The sequence below is a fragment of the Perissodus microlepis genome, chromosome 8 (assembly GCF_051167445.1).
Source record: "Perissodus microlepis isolate ML-2025 ecotype Zambia chromosome 8, ASM5116744v1, whole genome shotgun sequence".
NCBI classification, from domain to species: Eukaryota; Metazoa; Chordata; class Actinopteri; order Cichliformes; family Cichlidae; genus Perissodus; species Perissodus microlepis.
Window position 1 is genome coordinate 16,207,659 of NC_140468.1, and position 24,005 is coordinate 16,231,663.

At 42.9% G+C, this 24,005-nt stretch overlaps 2 protein-coding genes across 4 annotated transcripts in view; both read right to left on the reverse strand.

Annotated features, from left to right (window-relative positions):
• Nucleotides 1–102: 102 nt before the first annotated feature.
• Nucleotides 103–9,324, reverse strand: mazb (MYC-associated zinc finger protein b (purine-binding transcription factor)). 2 transcript variants are annotated; one of them, XM_084937783.1, is made up of 7 exons: nucleotides 8,222–9,324; nucleotides 7,851–8,001; nucleotides 6,447–6,877; nucleotides 5,685–5,932; nucleotides 5,528–5,591; nucleotides 3,807–3,978; nucleotides 103–2,439 (listed from the first exon to the last, which is right to left on the reverse strand). In XM_084937783.1, the coding sequence occupies exons 1-7, from the start codon at nucleotides 8,252–8,254 to the stop codon at nucleotides 2,096–2,098; spliced, it is 1,443 nt and encodes a 480-aa protein (XP_084793909.1). In that variant the 5' UTR covers nucleotides 8,255–9,324; the 3' UTR covers nucleotides 103–2,095. The 2 variants fall into 2 exon arrangements, with proteins under 2 accessions (XP_084793909.1, XP_084793910.1); XM_084937784.1 differs by having other exon boundaries at nucleotides 6,771–6,877; nucleotides 8,222–9,320.
• Nucleotides 9,325–10,331: 1,007 nt separating this feature from the next.
• The window catches only part of taok2b (TAO kinase 2b), a 28,729-nt gene continuing 15,055 nt past the window's right edge, over nucleotides 10,332–24,005 (reverse strand). Inside the window, exons 15-20 of one of the 2 annotated variants that reach the window (XM_084937782.1) lie at nucleotides 23,875–24,003; nucleotides 23,521–23,724; nucleotides 22,095–22,334; nucleotides 16,471–16,683; nucleotides 14,851–15,033; nucleotides 10,332–13,956 (exon numbers count right to left, since the gene is read on the reverse strand). In XM_084937782.1, coding sequence (XP_084793908.1) covers nucleotides 13,024–13,956; nucleotides 14,851–15,033; nucleotides 16,471–16,683; nucleotides 22,095–22,334; nucleotides 23,521–23,724; nucleotides 23,875–24,003 — 1,902 coding nt within the window. In that variant the 3' untranslated portion in view covers nucleotides 10,332–13,023. Of the gene's footprint in view, nucleotides 13,957–14,850; nucleotides 15,034–16,470; nucleotides 16,684–18,415; nucleotides 22,335–23,520; nucleotides 23,725–23,874; nucleotides 24,004–24,005 lie in introns of those variants that run through there. The other variant, XM_084937781.1, reaches the window with a different exon arrangement.

The following is a 24,005-nucleotide window of genomic DNA, read 5'->3' on the forward strand; positions in this document are numbered from 1 at the left end:
ATTTACTCAGTATCTACTGAAAGAGGCTCCAGGCCCCACCGGGACCGAGATGGATGGACGATCGTCTTACACGGTCGGAGAAAGGATCAGCCCACAAACCAGTGCCCATTTACTCTTTTTAATTTAAATTGTCCAAATTACAAAATAATAACATGAACTCTACTGCATCTACAAAATAACATAATATTTATGACTGTAGTAAGCATCATTGATTTTTTTTTGCTCTAACAACCTTTTAGACATGCATACTGTTGAGAAATATAAAAATATAAATATAAATACATCCCATTAATATTCTTAATGAATCCATGACTAAGATTTGAAATATTTTATCATAAAAGAATTAAAATGCAGTTGAGTACGATAAGGCATTAAGATGTATCACAAGAGCTGTACAGAATCCTAGAGTAGAGGTATTACTTTTTTTTTTCTTAATGTAATGGAGAAAAGCTAAAAATTAACTTGTAGTAATTCACTAATTTTCTCAACAGGAAGAACGTATTTCCAAAGGAAAAGAAAAAGGAGGGGAAAAAAAGGTGAAAAGAACTCTATGAATCTCGAGATAACGTATCAACACAAAACTGAAAACTCGCTCCAGTACGAAACCAGGATTTAGTTTACAGCAAATTCCGACTTATGTCATCAAACTCCAACTTGTGACTTTAGAAGCCCTTTCAACACCACTCAATCACCCACAATATAACTCAAAAAAAAAAAAAAAAAGTCCATTCTTCACATGATTAATGCAAAATGACGTGTTCGAAACATTATGTGCTATACAGAGGGTTAAATGACTAAATCTAATGCATAAGTTTCACTCATTGGACTGGTACATAGAGAAAACAAAAGGACTGTGGCGATACAATCAAATGAATGGCCAACAATGTTAAAAATGTCTGAATGAAATCAACACTTTTATAAATATTATTGTTTACAGCCAACTAACTTACTTAGTGGAACTGCTGAAAAGTTTCTTTTGTCATCACAGCTCCCTAACAATACGCATGACTGAGCTAGCTTGTTTTCATGCAAAAAGGTAGTTCTCAGGTGCAAGATTTCGCCATGTCAGAAGCTGAAGTGTTTGTTAGCAGTTGTTTCTTGCTTTTTCTTTTCTTTTTTTTTTTTAATTTCAAAGGCTAGACCCAGAGAGGAAGACTCAGAGCGAGAAAAATCCAAGAAATCTTAAACCCACTTCGATCCTTTACGGAATCCAGCAATAACAAGTTTAAGGTGCTTGACAGTGCTGAACGCAACTCTCTCGTCATCTCTGTACCTTTATGGAGACAAATGAATAAAGCACATCCCACGAATGCATGCCGTCTTCTGTCCCGATCTACAAACAACCGAATTAAAGAGACTTAAAGAAACGATCATCGCCGCTTCAAATCAAAAGTTAATTCTCTGAAAAAAAAAAACAAATAAAATAAAACAAAATACAAGCCAACATGCGAGTCGAGCCGAGACTTCCGCGCACCCATCCACGCGACCTCCCCTCTAAACCGATTCTTCGTTTTATTTTCTGGGAGTTGCTCTCTCCCTGCTACTTTTTTTCTTTACTTATTTTAAACGCAAGCCTTTTGGATTCTTAGTAAGTGAGCTGCAAAATGGAGGTAAGATCAGAGCTGGTGTGAGATATACATACAGTACTTGGTGCACTTGCAGAGAGCAGCCGACGCCGGGGTCGAGGAAGAGGCAGAGAGAGAGGAAAGAGAGAGGAGAGTGATACAGTAGATGCTCACAATACCACAGTTTCATTGGAGTTTTAAACGTACAAGAGCACTCGGAAATATCTGGACAACACATCCACGTTTGTCGTTAGTGTCACTGAACCTCCTGCAGCTACAAATGTCCTTTTGTCTGCCCCCCTCCCCGGCTCCTCCATTTTCTCTGGTGCCTCAGCTCTGCAACTCTGAGGTTAAACTGCCCTTGAGCACCGACTGGTGTTAATCTCCCCCTCAATTCTTCATCCTAACCTTACCCGTGAGTGGGGATGTGACAAAACTAAAATCGGATCAGCATCTACGAGTAACTCCAACCGTCTCTGACCTTGCCCTCTGCTGAAGGACAGGGGTTATTGCTGATGAGCTCTCTACTGCTAACTTTGGGGTTGCGGTGCTGCAATGCTAGAGCAGTCTGTGACGAGCAGGTCCACCACCGTGTTACCGGTGACGTAGACGGTGGGTGCTGTCACCATGTTGCTAAGGGTGATGGAGCTGCTGGCAGCCACATTAGAGGTGACGGGGTTCTGGGCGGCCTGGTTGTTGGTGTGGGTGCCCATGTGCCCCTGGAGCTGGGTGGGCGTCTTGCAGTGGACGCCACACAAGTGACAGACGAGCATGCCGCCAGAGGCGCTGCCGCCAAAGCCCCCCGGGCTGTCCTTCCACTCCTGGCCGTGGTGCTTCTGAGCGTGGACACGAAGGTACGTCAGTGTGGTGAAGCCTGATGGGCGAGAGGGAGAGAGCCGAGAAGCGTTATTTCAGCGAGAGATGATGCCATCGAGATCCAAGCACAAACGAAACAATGCAGCAAGCTCATAAAACAACAAATTAAAAACTCAAGGTTTTATTTTTTTCTCTTTTGCAAGACTCCCCTGACCCAAGCCTGCCAACCACAGTGCTACCATATTATTATAATACCATATTTAAATATGTAAATGGTCATAAGTGAAAGAACGAGTGTGTAAATGTGATTGGACACTAAATAAATATCAAATACTGATGTTGGAACCTCATGTTAACAGTCTGAAATTTTACAAATACACTTTACTTCAGTGGTTAGCACTGTTGTCACCGCAAGAATGTCCTGAGTTCGACTCCACCATCTGGCCGGGGCCTTCTGTGTGAAGTTTATATGGACACTTTTCAGTTAAGTGTTATGCAACAAGAGTGAACTGGCCACATTGTTAGGTACACCTTGCTAGTACTGGGTTGTACTCCTGGCTTGCCTTCAGAACTGCTTTACTTCTTCGTAGCAAAGATTCAACAAGGTGCTGGAAACATTCCTCTGAGACTTTGTTCTAAGAGATTCAAAGTGTGCCAAGAAAATATCTGACGCACCAGTGCACCATCACCACCACTGATATAAGGACTGAGCCATGAGCCATGCTTTTATGGCTCATGGCCATAGGACTGAGCCATGCTTTTATGAAGCTTATGCCAAATTCTGACCCCACCATGTTGCAGGAGAAATCAATACTCTGCTTTACTTCTGCATAACTTGGTTGTAATAAGAAGTTATCTGAGTTACTGTTGCCTTCCTATCAGCTCAACTCAGTCATCCAGAGAACTGCTCATGACGGGATCTTTTATAGACTGTTCTTTGTAAACCCTAAAGATGGTTTTAATCCCAGCAGATCAGCAGTTTTTGAAATACTCAGGTCTGGCACTAAAAACCATGCCACATTCAAAGTCACTGGACTCTTTCTCTGAAACATTCTGGAGATTTGCTATCGCAGTAAAGCTGCTGAACAAACAGCCGTGACTTCAGGCATTTGCAGCACTCAGCCAGGAAATAGTGCAGCACATAAGTGCATGCTGAAGCGGTGATGGTAGATTGATTTTGTTTTCTTCAGGCAGAGCAAGATAAATGATCCTTTTCTCTGTTTTTTCTTCATCTTTCACACAAAGCAAGAACAAAAGAGTAAAGGTTAAGCCAGGTGCACTGTGGTCTTTTTGTTTTTGACATTTTTACTACAGAGTCCACAGTCTCTGTTTCATCCCTAAAGCTATGTCTGCTTTAATGTCCGTGTTTCCTCCCTCAAAATGCAATTTATATTGAATGTAGTGCAACAAAACACCTGTACTTACTGCGGTTACAGAGATGGCATGAGTGGTGCTGCGACTGGTTGTGCACTCTCATGTGATCTGTGATGTAAGCAGCTGACAGGAGCTTCCCACAGATGTGGCAGGGCACCTTCTCTTCGTGGCGAATCATATGTGCACGCAAACGATCCTTAGTAGCGAAACTGGACTCACATGTCTGAAAAAACAAGAAAGCAATATGACAATATGATGGCAAAACTTTTTGCAAACTACAATTTTTAAAGTGAGGTTTTACAATATTATGTTTTGCACACCACAAAATCTTAGTGACAGCTGCACATATTTGAAAACCCACAAATGAATTCCGCACACTGTTTGTCGCTAATGCACTGTTTCAGGCATCACTTTCTTTACAGAAGAAATACATTTGTTTAAAGTGTTTAGGTTCTACAGCTATTTTACCTTTTCAGGATCAATGTATGTCCAAAACAATGTTCACACTGCTAATGCTGACATAGGAAGCTGTAGCTGTTAGCGCCACTGTACCACAGCTAATTTCTTTGGGGTGCTTTTGACATTTGAAAGATTTCCAGGGCATTTATCAGACAAATACTATGCTTTGCTTTGTGGTTAATGGAACTAACAGCCTGTTCAAGAAGCCTAAGCTCCAGTTTTGGTAAGTAAAATTCTTTACTTAGCAGTTATTAGCGGGTATCTGTTTGCTATCTTGCGTTAGCTGGCAACTTAGCACTTTGCCCTCTTATCCAAACATGTTCACTTCAGGCTCTAAAAAAACAAAAAAACAAAAACAAAACAAAAAAAAAAAAACACAGGATGGTGACAGTCATGATGTCAGAATTGAGACTTCAAAGAGGACTTCACAAACCACTGTGATGTCAGCAGCTTTTTTATACAGTTAGCGCATGCCCATAGCATATGATTATTCGGTCTGTTCGTACTGTTGGTAAGCTAATTTACTTAATCATAATAACAAAAATTAAAAAACAGCAGTGGTAAAAGTTATTTTTATAAATAAATAAACAGATAAATCTATGTATGTTTAAAGGGCCACGTGAACTATGTAATGACTGTGCTACTACACTCAGCACAGAGACTCTCACCCCTCAATAAGTGCATAACAATACAATTGGTATGCAAGATTTTGTTCTATTGATCATACAATGATACAGTAAAAGAGAATTTCATAACTTAAGTGTCATGATGGCTGCATATTTATATTTATATATATATTTATATTGGACTGTGTGAGTGATCCACAGTCTAATAAGTCTGTGTGTATCTGTGTGAAAGAGTTTTATCATTTTCACTGTCACGGTTCGTCATCATATAGTTGATAAACCAATATTTATCAAATTTAAGTTAACGAAAGTTCAAAGATCTGTAGTTCACATCTTTATGTATGACACACGTAGACGCACATATACATAAACACACAAGTGTGCGATGAGACATGCTGATCTTGCCTGTGTAAATATCCAGCTTTAGTTGTGCTGCATGTAGGCATAATGTTCACAATAATGTTAAATAAATGTTATGCCTACATATCTGATTAAAATACATATGTACTTTATCCACATCAGTTTCCATGGGTATATTCTCATTGTTCATATACTCGCGTCTGTCTGCAATATATAAGCTGAAAATATAAAAGCACTGCAGTGTGTAAGAGGAACACTATGCACACAGTGAAGTGACTAAACGTGTAAAGTTAAGTGAGGATAAAACACGAGATAATCGTGACTTACGGGGCATTTGAAGGGTCGCTCCGAGGAGTGCACCTGTCTGACGTGACTATTGAGGTGGTCGGGCCTTGGGAGTAGAGAAAGAACAGAGAAACACGTCAGAGCAGGAAATTCTTCACGTGCTGCGAGTGTGTCGGGAACATTCGTTCTGCTGCATTACCTGGAGAAAGCCTTTCCACAGTGGGGGCAAATGTAGGGTTTCTCCACGCCGCCCTGGTGGGAGCGCACGTGGTGGCTCATGCGGTCCTTCCTCTTGAAGCGCTGCTGGCAGATGGGACAGGAGAACGGCTTCTCGTCTGAGTGGGACAGGCGGTGACGGTTGAGATGGTAGACGTCTCTGAAGGCCTTCCCGCACGTCTCGCAGGCGTGGTTCTTCCTCACGGGGTTGGGGTTGGGGTTCGTGGGCCGCTGAGGCAAAGCAGACAAGATAAGCACACTACAGAGTTCAGACGTTAAGCTTTTCGCCGCTGCACTGTGAAAAGAAATGCGTTCATTGTTGGCTGCCCTGTTTCTTATGTGGAAACCATGCAAGATGCACACTGAGATTTTGCCAATTAAGTGTGGGTTGTGCAAAGTTTTCACTATTTGTGCAAAACATTTAGCCACTTTCACACTGTTTGCGTTACAGAGAACATGCAGGGGAGCATGGGGGAGGCTTCCAAGCACAGTGTTTCTCAAACTGAGGGACCAGTGCCAAACACTGGGATGGTATTTACTGGTCCCTTAACGGATTTCTGTTCCTGGGCTTTATGGAAAATGTGAGAAACTGGGGAATTTGAATCAAATACAAAGCAGGTGACACATGGGCAGCTGCTCGTGGGGAGAAGACGTCTTAACCATCCCTCCGGTCAGGCAGCTTAAGAAACAACATGCTTGAAGGTTCGGGGTTGACGACAGCCATCTCCACAAGGCCCTGACCCACCTGTACTGCCGCCCCTGTGGCCATGACGACAGCAGCAGGAGGCGGAGCATGAGGGTTAACACTAGCCATTACGTTTGGCATGGCCACCCCTTCACAATCCTGACCACCCAGGGGAGGCTGCTGAACGCCCGCCAGCACACCGGGAGGGGCGAGAGGGGGAGGCGCGGAGAGGTGCAGCAGGGAGAGGGGAACATGGGGCCTCTCCGCCCTCCCTCCGGCCCCCACCGCCATTGCCGACGGGTCCGCCGCCGCCGCCACCACCTGGCTGGCAGCTCTCTCCTTTGCTCCCTCCGCCTGCTCTCTGGCCCTGTCCTTCATGCGTACCCCAGTGTGGACCGACTGGTGCCGCCGCAGGTTGTAGTTGTTCTTGAACTGCTTGTTGCAGATGGCACAGATGTGTTGCACGCGAGCTGGCCGAGACACGGGCTTCACTGGAGCCGAGGGAGGCGTGAGGAAAGACAGATGATGGAAAAATGAAAGAAAGATGTTAACTTTTAATGCTTTATATGATCCTTTAAGGCATCCTGCAGGAAAACAGATACATACAGAGTATGTGGCCGGTCTAAATATAAACCTCTGGAAGGTCAACTAGTCCAAAAAAAAAAAAAAAATCCAAAGCAGAAAAGTTTGGCCTTTTCAGTCCATCTTAAGAAAATGTAATAGAAGATTTTTTAAAACTTTTTTTTTAGCTTACATAACTAACTGGTTAGCTATTAAAATGACTGGCTGATATGATTGATATATTGCGCAGGGCTGTTACTGCAGTAACCATTGCATTAACTATTCTGATGAGATTAAAGCCCATTCAGAAATGAGTTCTTCAGACACTCTAAACCTCAAAGATATTCTCTTATCGACCGCAGATGACACGCATAATCGAAAATATTCACATTTTAGGAGGGTGACTTATTATCTGAGTGACAGATGGGGATGTGGTGGTATATTGTGCTCCATATTTCTTATTTTTCTGCTGGCACACAAGTGAAGACGGTGTGCTGAAGAGCGTCATGGCTCAGGCTTTATAGGATTAAAGAAATTTAGTTGCTTTCTATGATAGCAAAAATAGACACACATTATTCATAAACTACACGATCCTGCTCTGATCACCAGTGGTATGAGTTGATATTCTTCATGCTGTTGTCATAGCGATGCTGAGATGCTCTACACTGTGTCATTCACCTGTACCTGATAATCCATGAGTGACCTGTACACTTTTTACATTTTTTAGACCACACAAGTGGTTCATTCGCTGCCATTTGCATTTGCACGTTTAAGTACTCGGCTATTTTAAGAGATTCAAATTTTTGTGGCCATCATCTGCCTCGCTGTGTCCGGTCTTTGCACAAACACTTTTTCTCCCCTTTATCAGCTCCACAGGTGTTTAAGAGTGCAGTGTCCCCTTACCAGGCAGAGGTTCCTCACTGAGAGCAGTGGTGTCCACAGTTGAAGGAGGCTGTGCTATGTGCTCTGTGGGTGGGGTCTGGGGAGAACTCGTATGAACTGGCAAGAGCTCTGATTGGAGGCTCCCCTCCACTTGGTTTTGGGTGGGAGTACTCTGGAGAAGCAAAGGAGAAGGCCATCACCAAATGTAAACACAAGTCACAGCTATATCTTCTCCAAGAGTGCGGCGTAGTAAATGCAAGAAGTGAGGGCTGCAGGACAGCTGTGGACCCACACTGAGAGACAGACAGAGGGAGAGAGAGGGGGGAGGCCTGCGCGACAGCACGCGAGCTGTTAAAGTGAAAGCAGAGCAAAGAGGAAAGAGAGAGGCCTACCTGGAAGAGAAAATTGCTCCAAGCAGCATCCATTTTGCGCCACAGCGGTGGAGATTAGAAAGTCAGCTCTGGATTGAGATCGAGGAGAGCGGTCTTTGCATCGCTTTCTTCGGGTCGGCCCGCCGCTGATCGGGGCGCAAACAGCCGCCTGTCCGGCAGCAGAAACGCCGGGCTCCCGGATCCTCTGGAAAAACGCGAAAAAAGCCGTCTGCAAAAATATGTTTCTCTCATTGAGGTAGCCTAGTGCTGACGATTAAAATGCACGCAGCTGTTGACTAACGCACGCTGCGGTACACAGGCAGTGGTGGAGCAGGCCAGGCCAATAACAGCCCGTTTCTCTCTTTGACTTTGGTTTCTAACTTTAATTAATTTAAACAGCAGTCTCACTGAAGCGCAGGATCACACAGTCCAAACTACTTCCAGAAAAAAAAGAAGCAAAAAACAAAAAACCTCGCATCTCACAGAATCACACTTTAGCAACAAACAATAAGCCAACCTGCGTGAAATAAATGCGTATTTTTACGCAAAAGAACAAATATGGGTTATAACACACGTATCTGGCAGCACAGCAGGTCATGCTTTGTTTTTAATTTATGAATCCAAATATTTTTTTTCCGATTTCCCCCCAAATAGGCCAATCGGGTGTTTGTCGAAGCCTCGCTGTTGGATTCAAGCCCTGACCCCGGCGAGCGGCGCTCTCGCCGGGCCGCAGCCTATCGCTCCACCTCGGCCGTTCAGCTGCGAGGATGTCATCTTTCTTTTTTTATCGCCCGCTCTCCCTCCTCCCTCCCTGTCTCTTTCTTCCTTTTCTTTTTTAATTCCTCTTTCTTCTCCCCCTCCTCTCCTTTTCTCGCACCGCTATGTCCCACTTGCTCTTAAAGGGATAGGGTTTCCTCTTTGGACACCCCCCTCTCATTTCCGTCTCTCTCGGCAGAGCCCTGTCCCTTCTCCCGCTTCCTTCCTGGGTTTTCGGCCGACACAAAATCCACTCGTGCGTGTTTTTTTTCTCCCCGCCTTCCTCCAGCCAGGCCCTTACTGAACAGATCTGCACCGCAGAAAACAGCCGGAGTGACTTTCCATTAACGGAGCGATGACAGACGCATCTTAAAGGGCAGTGCGCACAGATCCTCCCAGTCAGGCTAATGATGTCAGAGATACAGTGGAGGACAAATAGCAGCTCAGGATATGAACACAATGGACGAGAGTAATTGTTTAGCGAAGCATTTGTCTGCTTAGGGGAAAAAATAACAATTAAAATGATTTGAATATTTGACTTGATTTTTTTATTTTTATAAAACGAATATATTATAGATAATTAGAAAAGTTTGCGTCATCATCATAGGGAAATCATTTCATTTTAAACTAAGGAGCCCAGAAAATCACTAGGATCACTGGTAAGTGTAAGAATAAAGGGTCCATCTTCAGTTATGTATGATTAGTGATGTCTAAATAAATAAAACAATATGAGATCCTGAATTTTAAAGAGGGGGACTTCTTTAACTGGGTTATACGGAGGACCAAGTATGCCAATGAAAAAAATGCATTAAATTAAAAAAAACTGTAATAAAAATATTATTACAAATAAATATCATACAAGTAATAATATATATATATATATATATATATATATATTCTGTCCAATTTAAAAACAGTGCCATCATTACACTAGGTTTGTTGATCAGCAAAAACCTGGGCTTTTTCTATATAAAGACTAACTGCAGACTGTAAATATTAAAATTGGAAAAATGATACATAGGAATTACATTGAAAACTTGGATTTTATTTAAAAAATAAAAATACATTGATAAATAACATTAAATAAATAAATGGGTAAATTCAAATGCAAATAAAAACATGTCATTTGAAAGACTGTCTAACTGATGATACCAATTTATTTACAGTCATTTAAAAAAAAAATGTTAAATTTTGGTCCTCCATATTTTCAGCCCCCTACTGCCTAAAACATATTTAAAAACACTGACAGATGTTCTTTGCCATATCTTAAAAAACAGAAAATATTCACACTTTAGAAACTGAAACTAAGATCATTTAGGCCCCTTTTTCAGATACTTAAAAGTTATGTGAAAACCAGAAATCAAATCAAGACAAGTTAATGTGTTAATATCAATTTATTATCTTTTTTTTAATTACTTTTTTAAAGCACCCCATTTCTTTTCCAGTACATGTGTTAAGACCCTTATTCCTCTCCTTCCTCAAGCTTGGAATTGCTTGACTTGAATATTTAATAAGAATTTCAACACCCTCCCCCCAAAATCTCTGCAAAGCACCGCCGAGCATGTGTTCAATCCTCATCCTCATTCTCCTTCATCCAGGGCTCGCCACGGGAACCGAGACTCCCCTGCCTCTCACCGAAACCCCTGACAGCCGGTCTAAAAACACAGTCACACTGATGTCCCCACACACAACGGCCGTCTCCAATCCACCAGTCTTAGTTTATATAAGGAGTTTATGCATGCACTGAGATTCCAACCAAGCATAAAGTAGTAGGTTATACAGGGAATTGTCTTGAGCTGGTGTTTCTGAGTCATACAAACAGCAGGGTGATTATCCTTTTTTCCATTTTTTTGAAATAAAGTAACAATAATAAAAAAAAAAACAGAAACAAAAAAGTTATTTCTGATCTTCTTCAAGTAAATGTCAGCCCACGAGACCCTCTGTGGGCGTCACACCAAACACTGATGGGTCTTATTGATCCGTGTGGACGGGCTGCTGCTGTCACTGCTGCTGTGCCGGCACCAGAGGGCGCACCTCCACAGCAGCTCGGTCGAGGCCCGTCCTTTCACTTCCACTTCTTCCTCCGCACACTTTAAAAACTTTATCTTTTTTTTTAAACATACTGATTGCATGCTGCACCCTTCAGCAGTCAGATTCTCAACTTAACCCTGAAAACAAATAAAAAAGGAAAACCAGCGTTTACATTCCAGTGGCCAATTTTTTTTTTCCTCTATGAGAGTCCAGAAGAGGTCTGTGTTCACGTGAATAGCAGGGTGTTGTTGTAAGAGTATCTCTTTGAAATTCAGTCTAAAAATGAAAAAAAAGAAAGAAGTGGTAATATAACTAGACTTTACCGCTTGACACACATACAAAATAAATCATTAACAATTATCAATAATCCCTTATTAATAATCATTAAGACCTTGAACACACAACACCTGACAACAGTTTTTATCACCTTTTTTTGTGTTTTTTTGTTTCTTTGTTACACAGCCAAAAGTGGGCCCTTTTTGCTTATCGCAAGAAAAAAATAAAAATAAAAAAATAACCGTGAACATGATTACAACAACACTTACATCAGGATTAGTTATGGTAATATTGACACCTATAGAAAATGCAATTGGAGCTGTCACTCTAACTCTTGAATTCAATAGTCGTTTTTGAATATATCAAAATTACTATCATTATCTTTGTTACTCTATAAAACCAAATGATTGTTTTTTTGTTTTTTTCTTTAATATTCCCATAAATATGTACAGTAAAGATCCAAAAACAAACCAAATGTGGGACGAGTGATTTTAAATGCCAGTGAAACTCGGGACAGGTACGATACATTTCAAATGTGTTTCGTCATGTTTTTACAAATGTTTTTTTTTCTTTTTTCTTTTTTGCACATCTATCTCATGCAATTGGAGTGACTCCCATAGACACCTATGTTGTTTAGATACTCAATACGTCATGGATGCCAGAAAGCTATGTGTTTTTTCCCCCCTCTCTCCATATGTATTTGTACATTTCCACATAAAGATTTTTCCTCATCCCATTTTTCCTTTTTCTTTTATCTCTTTTTGTTTTTTTTTTAAGAAGAGTCTCTTAACTTTACAAACATTCCGTGTTATTTGTATTCGGCTTTGAATCACCTCGCAGCCGTCAAATTAAAAAAAAAAAAATTCAGATGGCACGACATCCCTTTAAGAACCCCTTAAAGGCATTGGTGACGTTCTGAGCAACTTTTTTACGTGTGTGTTTTTTCTTTTAAATACACAATACAAAAAAAGAGAGAAATTAACAAAAAAAATTAAACGTTTAAAGCAATAAAAAAATGTTTTTCCAAACTCCAGAAGTCTGGATATTACAGTAACCCCCGCACCTTATTTTTCTTCTTGCATTCTGCCCATTCGGCGCGTCCAGTTTACGGGCGCTTGCTGGATAATATCTGGACTACTACGAACTACATACGAGTACACACACAAGCAACAAAACATCACCCTCGTTTCCTCCCTCGTCCTCGCTCTTTCTCCATTCCAGCAAAGAATATCATAGAAGAAGACATGGCTGCCATCCCCTCTCTCTCTGTGCAGTTCCAGGAGGACACATACAGGGAAAAAAATGCTAATCGTCCCCTCTTTCACGCACCTTATCTCACTTTTATACAAAGATAAAAACATTAAACAGAAGTGTCTTTTTTTTTTTTTTTTTTACCTAATGTCACCCTAATCCAATGATTTTACAGGTGGTTACATTCCTCCCTCCCTTCCTCTTTGATACTTGTGGGAATGGAAGGGAACCTCTCCACCCACCCTGAGTCTAAAGAGGCAGGGTGCAGCTCAATAATGTCAGTTTGTCCTTTCTTTGCTTCTGATCTCTTTGACTTTCTGTGCGTTTAGAGAAAATAGCGACGTCCCTAAATCCTTTGTGTTAAGAGTTTAAAATTGAGATCAGCCCAGGAAGGAAAGAAAGAAAGGTGGCAAGCTGAGAGTATTGAGATGCAACCTGTGATAGCTACCTTCCTAAATCACTCCCACCCTTCTTCCTACCGGGCTCTCTGCTGTTTTAACGCCTGCTGTCTAAGAGTAGGAGAGGTGGGAGCCGTTGGAGATGTGCGAAGTGACTGAGGTGCTTCGGCTCAGGACGCCGTCGCTACCCCCAGCACCTCCTGGCCCCCCGCCGGACGCCGTTCTCCTCAGAGGTTGGGGGCTGTTTCTCAGGGCCATCAGGCTGGGGGCGCCGCGCACGGCCAGCCCGCTGCCGCCGCCGCCTCCACCTCCGACATAAATCCCCCCCTGCGAGGAGGAGGAAGAAGAAGAGGAGGAGGACGGCCCGGAGATGGAGGGAGGGGCAGGGGGCGGGGGAGGCAGCATCGCCAGGGACTGAGAGGAGGAGCGCGAGGGCAGGTGATGGGAGAAGGGCAGGGGGTGTGGGTGGGCCAGGTCGCCGCCGGAGCCCCGCACTCCGGCCCACTCCCGCTCCCTCTCCTTCTCCCGCTCCCTATCTCGATCCCTCTCCCGCTCGCGGTAGAGCTGTGGCGTGCTCTGGTGGTGGTAGTGCTGGGGTAGGTGGTGTCGCTGGTGGTGGGAGGAAGACGAGGAGGAGGAGGAGGAGGAAGAAGAGGCGGAAGAGCGCGACGAGTGGTGCATCTCCCTCCCCTCCCGGCCCAGCCCCAGGGCCATGCCCAGGCCATGCGAGGAAGAGGAGGACTCGCCCCTGCGATCCCCGCCGCCGCTGCTGTTGTGGCTACGGCGGGAGAGCTGCTGTGAGGGCACGTTCTGCGGGTGGATGCCGTGACTCCAGTGGCCAGCTGAGCGGGAGCTGGAGGGCGGCGCGTTGGAGTAGCCCTGCTTGGGGTAGGCTTCGCTGGGAATGCCGGTCAGTGCCATGTTGCTAAAACCCAGACGTAGGCTCTCTGCATCAAACGCCTCGATCTCGCTGGCCTGCCGTTCCAGGAGGGTGCGGATACGTTCTGAGCGCTCGTTCTGCAGGGACAGCATCTCCTCCTCGATCTAACAAAACATTAACAAAAACGCATGTGCAATCATTGCAATAATAAAAACAAAGTACTTAAAAGTAGCGATTCAGACCATAAACTAACCAAGAATGAAGTTAATGAGGTCAAGTTAGAATTGGAGTAATTTATCCACAGATTTCTTTTGTTGTTATAAAGACTGCAGGGTTAAGACACATCTTCACTGGATTCCTGTTTTGGACGACTACATCCATCTTTTATGTACAGTCTTTGATTCTTCAGTCAGTCTGAGGACATGGAGAGCTTTTTATCATCATCCTTCATAGACGGAGCTGCCCAGATGTCATTGTGAGATATCAATAAAAGTGAGGAGGAACTGCAGGCGTTAGATTGTAACTGTTAACTAATAGCTACACAATCCTCCATTATTTCCAGCTAAAAAAACAAACAAAAACCTCTTTCCACTTTCCATAGAAGGACAAACAGAGGTCTATGTCATTAAATAAATCTCCAAAAACAGCTTGCAAGGGGACACTGTGTTAAAGGTGCCCAGACAGCAGACAGATCTGAGCCTAATCTGGACTATTTTTGGCACTTATTTGCTACTTTTGGCTCAGTTACGACGCCGGCCAGATGTGACTCAAAAGTCCTGACATGCCTGAATTTTGGCCCGTGCAAGGTGGCTAAACGGAGACAACTAGACTACGCATCAGGGAGGGGCACAAGTCGAGGCCAAATGTGGAGAACTTTGGATGACGGACACCAAAACCATCTTTCCCTCTGGGAGTTGTCAGCGACTGTTATTTATCATTCAATGTGCTAGTGAAAAGATGAGCTACACCTGTCTGGGATCTTCTGTTTGCTTGTTTGAGGTCCTTGCACTTTATTCTAAGAAGCTTTACTTTGAACACGAGTGACAAAAGGCTCTAACCCTCTGTTCCAGCAGGGCCCGGCGGATGGACACCCTCTGCTCCAGATCCTTGACTTCTCTCTCGTGCTGCGTGTCCGTGTGGATCTTGATCTTGCTCTGGTAGGCGTTAAGCAACTCCAGCTCCTGCTGCAGCTGCATCCGCAACACCTTGTACTCCGCTTCCTGCGTCTCATCCAGTCGAAGCTAAGAGGAAGAGAAAAAGGAGTGTTTAAGTGGAAAAAACAAACCAAGAGAGATCTGAAGGTGGAATCACTTTGCATGTGTTCATAAGGTTAGAAGAGCAAAGGGAAGAAAAGGGGAAAGGATTGGGAAGTTAATAAAAGCGTGTGTGTATATTCAACATATTCCAAAATAAATCAATAAAAGAATATTTTCTTCAAAGTGTTGAAGTGCTTCGACCTCTGTGTGTCATGTCTGTTTTATAGTTTGGCTCATGTTTCAGATGACAGACAGATAAATATATATTTTCCTGACCTCTGGATTAAAAGTTTAATCAGTGTTTGGGAAACCGTCCCAAACAGACTTTAGCTGCAGTCGCAGCACGAGTAGAACAAACAAGGGCAGCGGGGATTTGGCTTAGCGGACAGACGTGGCGCTCTTCCGTATCGAGGTAATTAAAGCAGCGCAGAGGATCATGTTATCCAAAAGACATTTTGTTACGTCCCATCGTCTTCTTACTTTGTTTCATTCATTTAGGAGTTTAGGATTTACACGTGAATGACTCCGACACTAAGAGGCCGGCCACTGACTGAGAGAAGCTTTTACAGGATGGTCTGAAAGAGGCACAGGCTTAGAAACTGACGCTGTAATATAAGGGCACCTTTCACAGTGAAAAATAGAACCCTGTCTATTATCAATCAGCTCATTTCTTGCTTAATATGTAAAAGAGAACGGGTCGCAGGCTTCAACAGTTTAAATCAGTCTAAATTACATTTAAACTTTATTGTAGGTTCTGCTGTGATTCATGGGGCATTTACTGGTGCATGGTTCATAATTTGCTGTGATGATAAAGGAACAGCCTGAGAGCTCATCTGTGGTCCAACAACAGCAACATCCTTGACTTTATGGTCCGCTGATTACACATTCATCATTGACCAAACAGCCTCAATTAAAAATTAAACACGACCTGGCACAGCTGATATTTTACCTAAGTGCCAGTTAGAAGTTATTGCTCTAATTACACAACATGGCTTAAAAATCATTCAGAGTTTAGTCAATTACTACACTCCGTTTAGGAAAAGTGATACATTTATATAAAATGATAAAGATAAACTGAGTTTATAGCACTCTTATGTGGCTGAATAAGAGCCCTGAATTTATGGCTATAGCAGAACCTCTAACATTTATCTTCTGAACCTCTCACAAAGCTGTCATCACTTTTTCCTCTCTTCAATATTCTTACTTTGAATGGATGTTTTTTTGAGGAAGGACCTGTTTAACTGCAGGGGCAGGTAGCAGGACAGATCACAAGCTATAAAACTTAACACTGAGGGACCAGGAGGTGGTTGGTTGGCGGGCAGGTAGACAGGCAGGCAGGAAGATCCCCCAAGCCAGGCACAGCAGTGGTGCTGGTGGTGTGGTGCGAGTGTGAAGTGAACGACGTCTCCTTGCCTTACTCACAGCTTGTGTGGACAGCATGTCATTGATGGAGTGGTCATACTGCTCAGCCAGGATGGCCAGCTTACGAGTCTGCTCATCCTTCAGCCGCTTCAGCACGGCCTTGTGGTCCGATTTGGGCGTGTTCTCCAGCAGGTGGTTGCGCAGGGCCTTGTACTGGCGGGTTTGGATCTTGCAGGTGTCCTGGAACTGACGCTTGATCTGAAGCTCTTTGGACTGAAGGAGACAGAAGAAAGATGGAAGCAGCTCGGCTAAAGTGCTCCTATTGATTGTAGAAACGATCATGCTGACAGATGTGACAGACGTGTCAAACATTTTACATGATATTTAAAGTGTAAACACCTGCTGAACTGTTGGATGACACCATCACGGCCACATAAGGAAATGTCCTTTGTCATGAAAACACATGTTGGAGATTTACTGTTTATGAAGACTTGTTGGATGTTTAAAACGCACATGATCTAAATTCTAATTCAAATTCTTATAATGAATGTCTGTATCTTAGATTAACATTTATATTTAAGAGGTTGGATTTATAACATTTAAATAAACATAAGGAAGTCCTACTTAATTCCAGTGTAATCAAAGCTCTGCGATGGTCTTAATGAGATGACTTGGCTTCTTTTATTTAAATAAATTTACCTCTTCTTGTTGCTTATGTCAATATTATTTCCCTCTAAAGAAAGTGCTTGAAATCAGAAGGGTCCGAGGGAGTAGCAGAGTAACAAAGTTTAAGCCCTGCTTTGGTGATTTTACACAATCGCTGTGAACTTTTTCAAGTGCTCACATAAACCAGCAGCTGGATGAAACACACAGCACAGTCTGCTCAAAAGTCCAAGAAACTAGTTTATTTTTAGTGTACTGAGAAAAAGATTAAAGCACCAAGTTGGCCGATGACTTACTGGGGCAAAGTTAAAGGCTGTGTGAGATTACAGTGCAAGGAAAATGTAATACACTGATCCAAGGCAAAGCATGAAAGCATGCAACTTAAATAATGTAAAATACACTTTCTAAAGAGGAAAAGGTTTTGCTATCATAACCTAACATTTTGTGGTGACCTAATCTGGTCCTGTAACTGTTAATCATCACTATGTGTGAGCTCTTTAATGAAAATGAATATTTTTAAATGCTAAAGTATAATTATTTTGCTATCCATTTTTAATTCCCCTCAAAAGAAAAAGGCAGGAGTTAATAGTAAAGCACATTATTATTTAATTAAGGTGCCAAATTTCTTTTATTTAAATTAGTTTTAGTGGTTGAATGTTGTGCTTGATTGTTGTGCTTGATTAATTTCCGACTTCTGAGATACGTCCGGTGTGCCGACTCAAATTTCTGTGTATAACAACATCAATTCAGTAATTTTTAAACACGTTTTGATGGACTTAAAGTTGTTTTGTTTTAATGACAGGCAGCCTGATACATTTGTAAAGCACTGTATGTAAATGTATATATGTAAAAACACTTTCTAGGACCTTTAATCTGATGTTTATTCTTAAGAATGAGCCTTTCTGTATATTTGTCAGGCGATAATAAATCAAAAGAGTTGTTTTCTTGGCTGATTGTACTGCACAAACTAACGAGTCATGTCCAAGAAAAACTGATCTCATTTCACTAAAACCTGATCAATACTCTGCTGTTAAACAAACGGCCCAGACCTCGAGCATAATCTGGGTCAGGTCAAATCAGACGATTGCCATTTAAGATCATAAATATTTGCAAGTCATAATCACAATTTTATGTTTATACTTGCTAATAATGTTTTTGGTGGCTTATAAATGGGGGCAAAAAGGGGACGACAGACGACAACAGGAATGTGTGATGATACAGGAGGAATGAACAAATAGGTAAAAAGGATTCTTTGCGCAGTAAGATAAGGAAGAAAGTAAGCAAATGGAGACATGATAATAATGGAAACAAAAAAAATAAATCATAAAAACAAACAAGACAATGATTTGAACACAAAAGAATTTATTTTTGTGTATGACAAAATGTTTCTCTATGCTTGCGAGCACGTGGCTGTACAGTATGCCAACACTCATGCAGCTAAAATGAGAATAAAAGGACGACGAAATGTCTGCCCAACACAATGCAGCACTGGTCTTATAAATACTGCATTAATTAAATATATATATTAAAAAAAAACTCAAGGTGATATAACTCTGTGGAAACACTCAGTGTCACAACAAAACAGAATGCAGACATGTAAACATACACAAAAGGAACAAGTTACATTCAAATAAAACATTGATTGAAACTTCTCTTTTAAAGCTCGAATTGCCATATGCAAAAAAACAACAACAAAAAACCCCAAACACATTTTTTCCTTTTCTTTGGGTGAAAATACAGTTAAGACTGAGCTTTCCTACTCAGTACCGTCCCTCCACAAAAACAGCTCACATGTGGCAACACAAACAAAGCTCTTTATTCCTGCTCCGGCTTCATTTAGATGAACTCAAAGTATTTTGGCGTTTAGCAGAGACACAAACAGCAGAATTAACTGTGGGTTTCTTTTGGTCTGACTGACGCTGAGCTGAAATGATGAACTGACTGATCAGAAAGTTCATTTTCTCATCATTTCAGTCTTTTTTTTTTTTTTTTTTTTTTTTTTTTAAAAAGAAGGCTCAAACATTTTGGTTTTCAGCTTGTCTGATTATCTTTAGGTTTTAAGAACCCGTAGGCCGGGTGAAGTGGAGTTGCGATGGGTGTATTTTTTAAGCTTCACGAGCTAAAATTGAAACGATCTTTTCATAGATATTTGTATTTCTTTAATACCTTTCAACACAGTGCAAAACAAAATATTGATAGAATCAGATATCTGCCTTCTCTTCATTCGACCTGCTCAGCCTCATTTTTCACATTCAGTAGTTTCAATCTTTTTACTATAATTCTACCTCAAAAGATTGTCTATATGGCTTCATATTAAATGAGTTACATTGAAATATTAAACAGTTTCTTATACTTTCACTATGCAAAAACATATCCTGATTATCCTGATTCCTTATGTTTCCGCTATAGATTTAGGATATCACTTCACAACAGACTCTTGAAAGCCGGCACTTCTTATTCCATCACTACGAGTGAAATGTTTACATGGTAAATCATAACAAGATTATTGCACAACATGCAATAAAACATAATAGTCATAATATCTAACTAGAATCTAGATGATGTATTCACTAGCTGCATGTATAATAATAATAATTATAGCAGTAATATGTATAAACGTATTCTAGTTCAACTGAATAGGTTTTTTGTTCCAGCTAAATGGCCCCATACTTAATCATTTAAGACCAAAATATTAATAATTATTCCTCTCTGCTCTCACGATGGTCCGAGATGTCTCCACTCAGCGGTTTATTGCACTTTTCAGTCGGCTGAGAGCTAGTGTTCAGGCTGATGTTAGTGAAATTATTGACGATCTTTCATTTTCACAGTACTTTGTGCTTTGGGGAGAGATATTACAGCCGTTGAGCTACATAACACACTAATATTTGTTCGAAGCACTGAGGAAACAGCGCACCCTGTGAAGTAAGACAACTATGAAGAAGAACAAAAGATTGCACAAAAAACGGTCTCAAAAATAACCATAAAAAATATCTGTCTTACAAATTAAGAGCAAAATAATAAAAATTAAAGAAACTTCTAAAGGAACTTTTACAAAAAGCAAAAATAATGAAACATTAAAACTTCACTGGGTTTCATTCAGCAACTGTGGGTTCGACAGCTTGTTCAAGTTGCTCGAGCCAGCTCATTCAGTAATATGGCTTGTTATGTGCGTGCGCACACACACACACACACACACACACACACACACGTGCTTCTGGAGCCAGCACACACAAACCTCTGTGTGCATACGAGTGTGTGTGTGTGTGTGGGTTAAATACGGCTCATCTTTAAGAAATGTGACCAGTTTGAGTAACAAAGGAGACAATGTGGCCCAAACACGCGATGAATGGCTGCACAATGGCGTGCACACACACACACACACGCTCACACACACACATTCACACAATCTCACACCAAAATGTTCCCGACATGTCTCACTCTTGCTATCTCCACGGCCGAATTTTCCCCTTGACAAACCGTCCCGATGAAGTTCGTCTCAACCCACACTCCCACCTCGTCTCCTCGCGAAACATCCTCTCCCTCTCTTCCCTCCTCTGTCTCTCCCTCTCTCTCCTCCTCCTCTCCCTCTGTCTCCTCTCTCTGACCTCCCGGGGCAGCAGGCGCGGTAACCTGCTTGGAATTTCCTTTTTCAAGATGCCAAGGGTTTGGAGTTTTATCCTGACCCTGAGCGGCAGCTTTTTAACGACCTGCCGGGCTAGTTTTAGCACTACAGAGTTAGCTAGATCTGCCAAGACGCCGAGGGGGCGTCTGCCGAAACGCTTCACCCACAGCAGGCCCTTGGCTACAAGAGAGGTGCTCCTGCATTGAGCCTGATACTCCAAGGCCAGGCTCTTTAGTGGAACTGGGATTTTGGACTGGCGAACGCCCCAGTTGCGGCCTGCTTTAGGAAACATCTCATAAAGGTTACGCTCAGCCATACCGCCCAGCACCGACTGGCACATGGCAAACAGTGGCCGAGGCAGGCGGAAGAGGACGCGCATGCAGAGGCGGTTGACTTTGCGGGGTGCGTGCTGGAAGAAATCACGGGCTGGCCTGACAATCAGGACCACGACCAAATAGAGGGAAAGGAAAATGGAGGGAGAGCTGAGGAAGGAGGCTGAGATGAAAATAATGGGGATGTAATAAATCCCCAAACTGATGGAGAGTCCTAAACTGAAGAGGCCATTGGCCCAGAGGCTGAGAGTCAGGTAGGTGGAAAGCGACAGAGAACAGCAGGAACGAAGGAATAGGTACGAGAAGAAGAGCGCCAAGAAGGCGAGCTCAGCAGAGAGGAGAACGGATGCCACCGAGGGCAGGGGTGGAGAGCGGCGGAGGGAGAGGAGGAAGATGGAGAGCAGCAGCAAAGTGAGGTTGGAAGGCTGCGCAGCGACAGAGAGGGAGAGGAGGAGGCAGATGCCGTGAGAGAAGAGTGAGGGGAGAGAAGTCTGGGCAGGGGGCGCGGGTGGGGGTGAGACGGGTATGGGCTCCAGCTCCTCCGAGGCGTCAGGGAAGTAAAACTCTGACAGCTCATCGATGTCTCGCTCACGCAGCCGCCTCTTTTCTGGGGACGAGGACAAGATGAGCTCCGACGGACAACCGTCAGCTACACCCCTGCCCTCTTCTTCATTGGTCTCTATGCGTGCAGATTTACCATGATCCTCTTCGTACTCCCACTGCACTCCTTCTACTTCCCTGACTTCAGTCTCCTCTTCACCGACTTTCCACTCAACTACATCTTCTGATTTACTTCCCTCCTCGTCTACCTCGTCCTTCCCCTCAGCCACAGCGACACGCACACCTTCCACCTCATCTACCCCTCTGCTAAAAACTTCATCTTCATCATCTACTACTCCATCAAGCTCATCCCCAACATCATACATCTCCTTCGCCGCCACCTCGCTCTCCTTTTCTTCCTCTAGCTCCTCCCCCCCTCCCTCGCTGTCCCAGCTGCCGCTCGGCCCCTCTGTCGGCTCGCTCTTTCCCTCCTCGGGAGACCCCTGGCTCTGGGTGCTGTCACTCACTTTGAGGCTCTTGGGCTGTTGGCGGACCTCCATGGCGTGTTTCTGACGCAGCTCTTGCTCACGCCTCTTGTTATACTCCATCTGGTTGGTGAGCTCCGTCTGGTGTTGCGTGCGGATCAGCTCGGCCCGCGTACGCTGCACCAAACTCAGCTGGCGGAACTCCAGCTCCTGGGTGGATTCGTGGTGACGCAGCAGCATGGCACACTCCAAGTCCTTCAGAGTCTGCTTTTTGTTCAGATCCTGAAGAAGAAGGAGAAAAAAAACAAAAGATGCAGAAGGTGATTTGTAATACTGGGAAGACAGAAACCTGCAATAGCCACCAAAGGATGTCTTGTATCAAGCTACAATCATGGTAAAAAGTATACCCTCAGATGAATTTATGGGTCATTTATTAAAAAACAAACTATTTTCTTTTTCAGCCATACTGTTGTAGATTTGCTGCTGTGCTTGGGATCATTGTCCTGTTGCATGAACCAGTTTCAGCCAAGCTTGTCAGACAGACGGACTCATCTGACTCTAGAATACTTAGAGATACACAGGAGTTCATTTGAGTCCAAATCATATGCTAGTATGAGGTGTTTGTGCCGTTTGCTTTTCTCCAAATGCAGTGCCGTGCAAAACACGTCCACTTTAGTCTCACTTTCCAGAAGTCTTGTAGTTTATTCTGATGCTGCTTTTCAAGCCAAAGCTTTGCTGCCATGTTCTTTTTAGAGAGAAAAGTCTTTCTCCTGAAATCTCTTCCAAAAAAGTCATACATGTTTGTCTTTTTCTAATTGTACTGTCATGAACTTAATACTTGATACTAATTGAGACCTGAAGAGTCTGAGATGGTTTTTTGCACTCCCTCTAAATACTGCAGTTTGACTTTGGGATGAATTTATTGGGGCGTCCAGTCCTGGGAACAATGTTTTTCACTCACTGTAGAACGATGGATGCAGGTTGTTTGGAGATTGCTTTCTAACCCTTCCCAGACTGATGGCAGCAACATTTACTTCTTTAAGATTGTTGTGTTTCCTACTTGGCATTGTGTTAAACATCTGAATGCTTCAGCAAACTGACAAAACTTTTTAGATGTGCTCACACTTGCTCAGTTAATTAAGTGTATTTGATTAGCGGCACCCGGGTGCTACTTTACCCATTTTACTTTACCCCTTTACCCCTGTACTCATATATATATTTGAAAAATAAATTCTTCTCTAGATATTAGGTATAAACCTTAGTGTTCCCAAATAAAAGACCACTACATGCAAAACTTCAATTTTTCAGTGCACCTAATTTTCCAAGCCATTAATATTTTGCTTGTGCATTACTGTTACACATAGATGACAATAAAATGAATTGCAAAAGTCTTAACATTTATAAATATTATAAAACAATATCAAAATAAAAATGATATTAATGTGCTTCAAAGGACTAAGAACAGTACCTCTCTGAGCAGATCCTGCTCCAGGTTGTGGCGTGACAGCAGCATCTTCCTCTTGTACTGGCGACACTGCACCTCATAATACTGCCTCTGCCTCCGCAGCAGACCCGCCTCTTCCTCAGCCTGCCGCTGCTGCAGGCACTCTTTCTGATGCACCAACCACTCCTGCTTCTCCCGCTTTGGCGTTGACTGATTCTCGTTCAGTTCCTTGAGAGGAATAACAGCAGCGTTTAGCTCGGTTCACCGTTTGTGCAGCATTATACTTACCCGTCAAAATGAACCGATCGCAAGTGGAGTCATGAAAAAGAAGACACTTGTATATTTGTTGAAACATAATGTGACAAAACTCAGAGGCACCTCTTTGAGCTGCTCTTTGCGCTGGCGATACTGTCGTTTTTGGGAATCCAGCAGGCCGGTCAGCTCCTTCTTTTGCTGCGTCAGAATGTGCTGCTGGAACTTCTTCTCCTCCGACACGACCGCCTTTCCCT

Excerpts from the sequence above, each read along its gene's own strand:
- mazb (XM_084937783.1), bottom strand. The coding sequence starts at position 8,254 with ATGGATGCTGCTTGGAGCAATTTTCTCTTCCAG. Across the intron at positions 5,933-6,446 it reads CCACAGGGGCGGCAGTACAG|CGGCCCACGAACCCCAACCC; the intron begins GTGGGTCAGGGC and ends GCTTTGCCTCAG. Across the intron at positions 5,592-5,684 it reads TGTGGAAAGGCTTTCTCCAG|GCCCGACCACCTCAATAGTC; the intron begins GTAATGCAGCAG and ends TCTACTCCCAAG.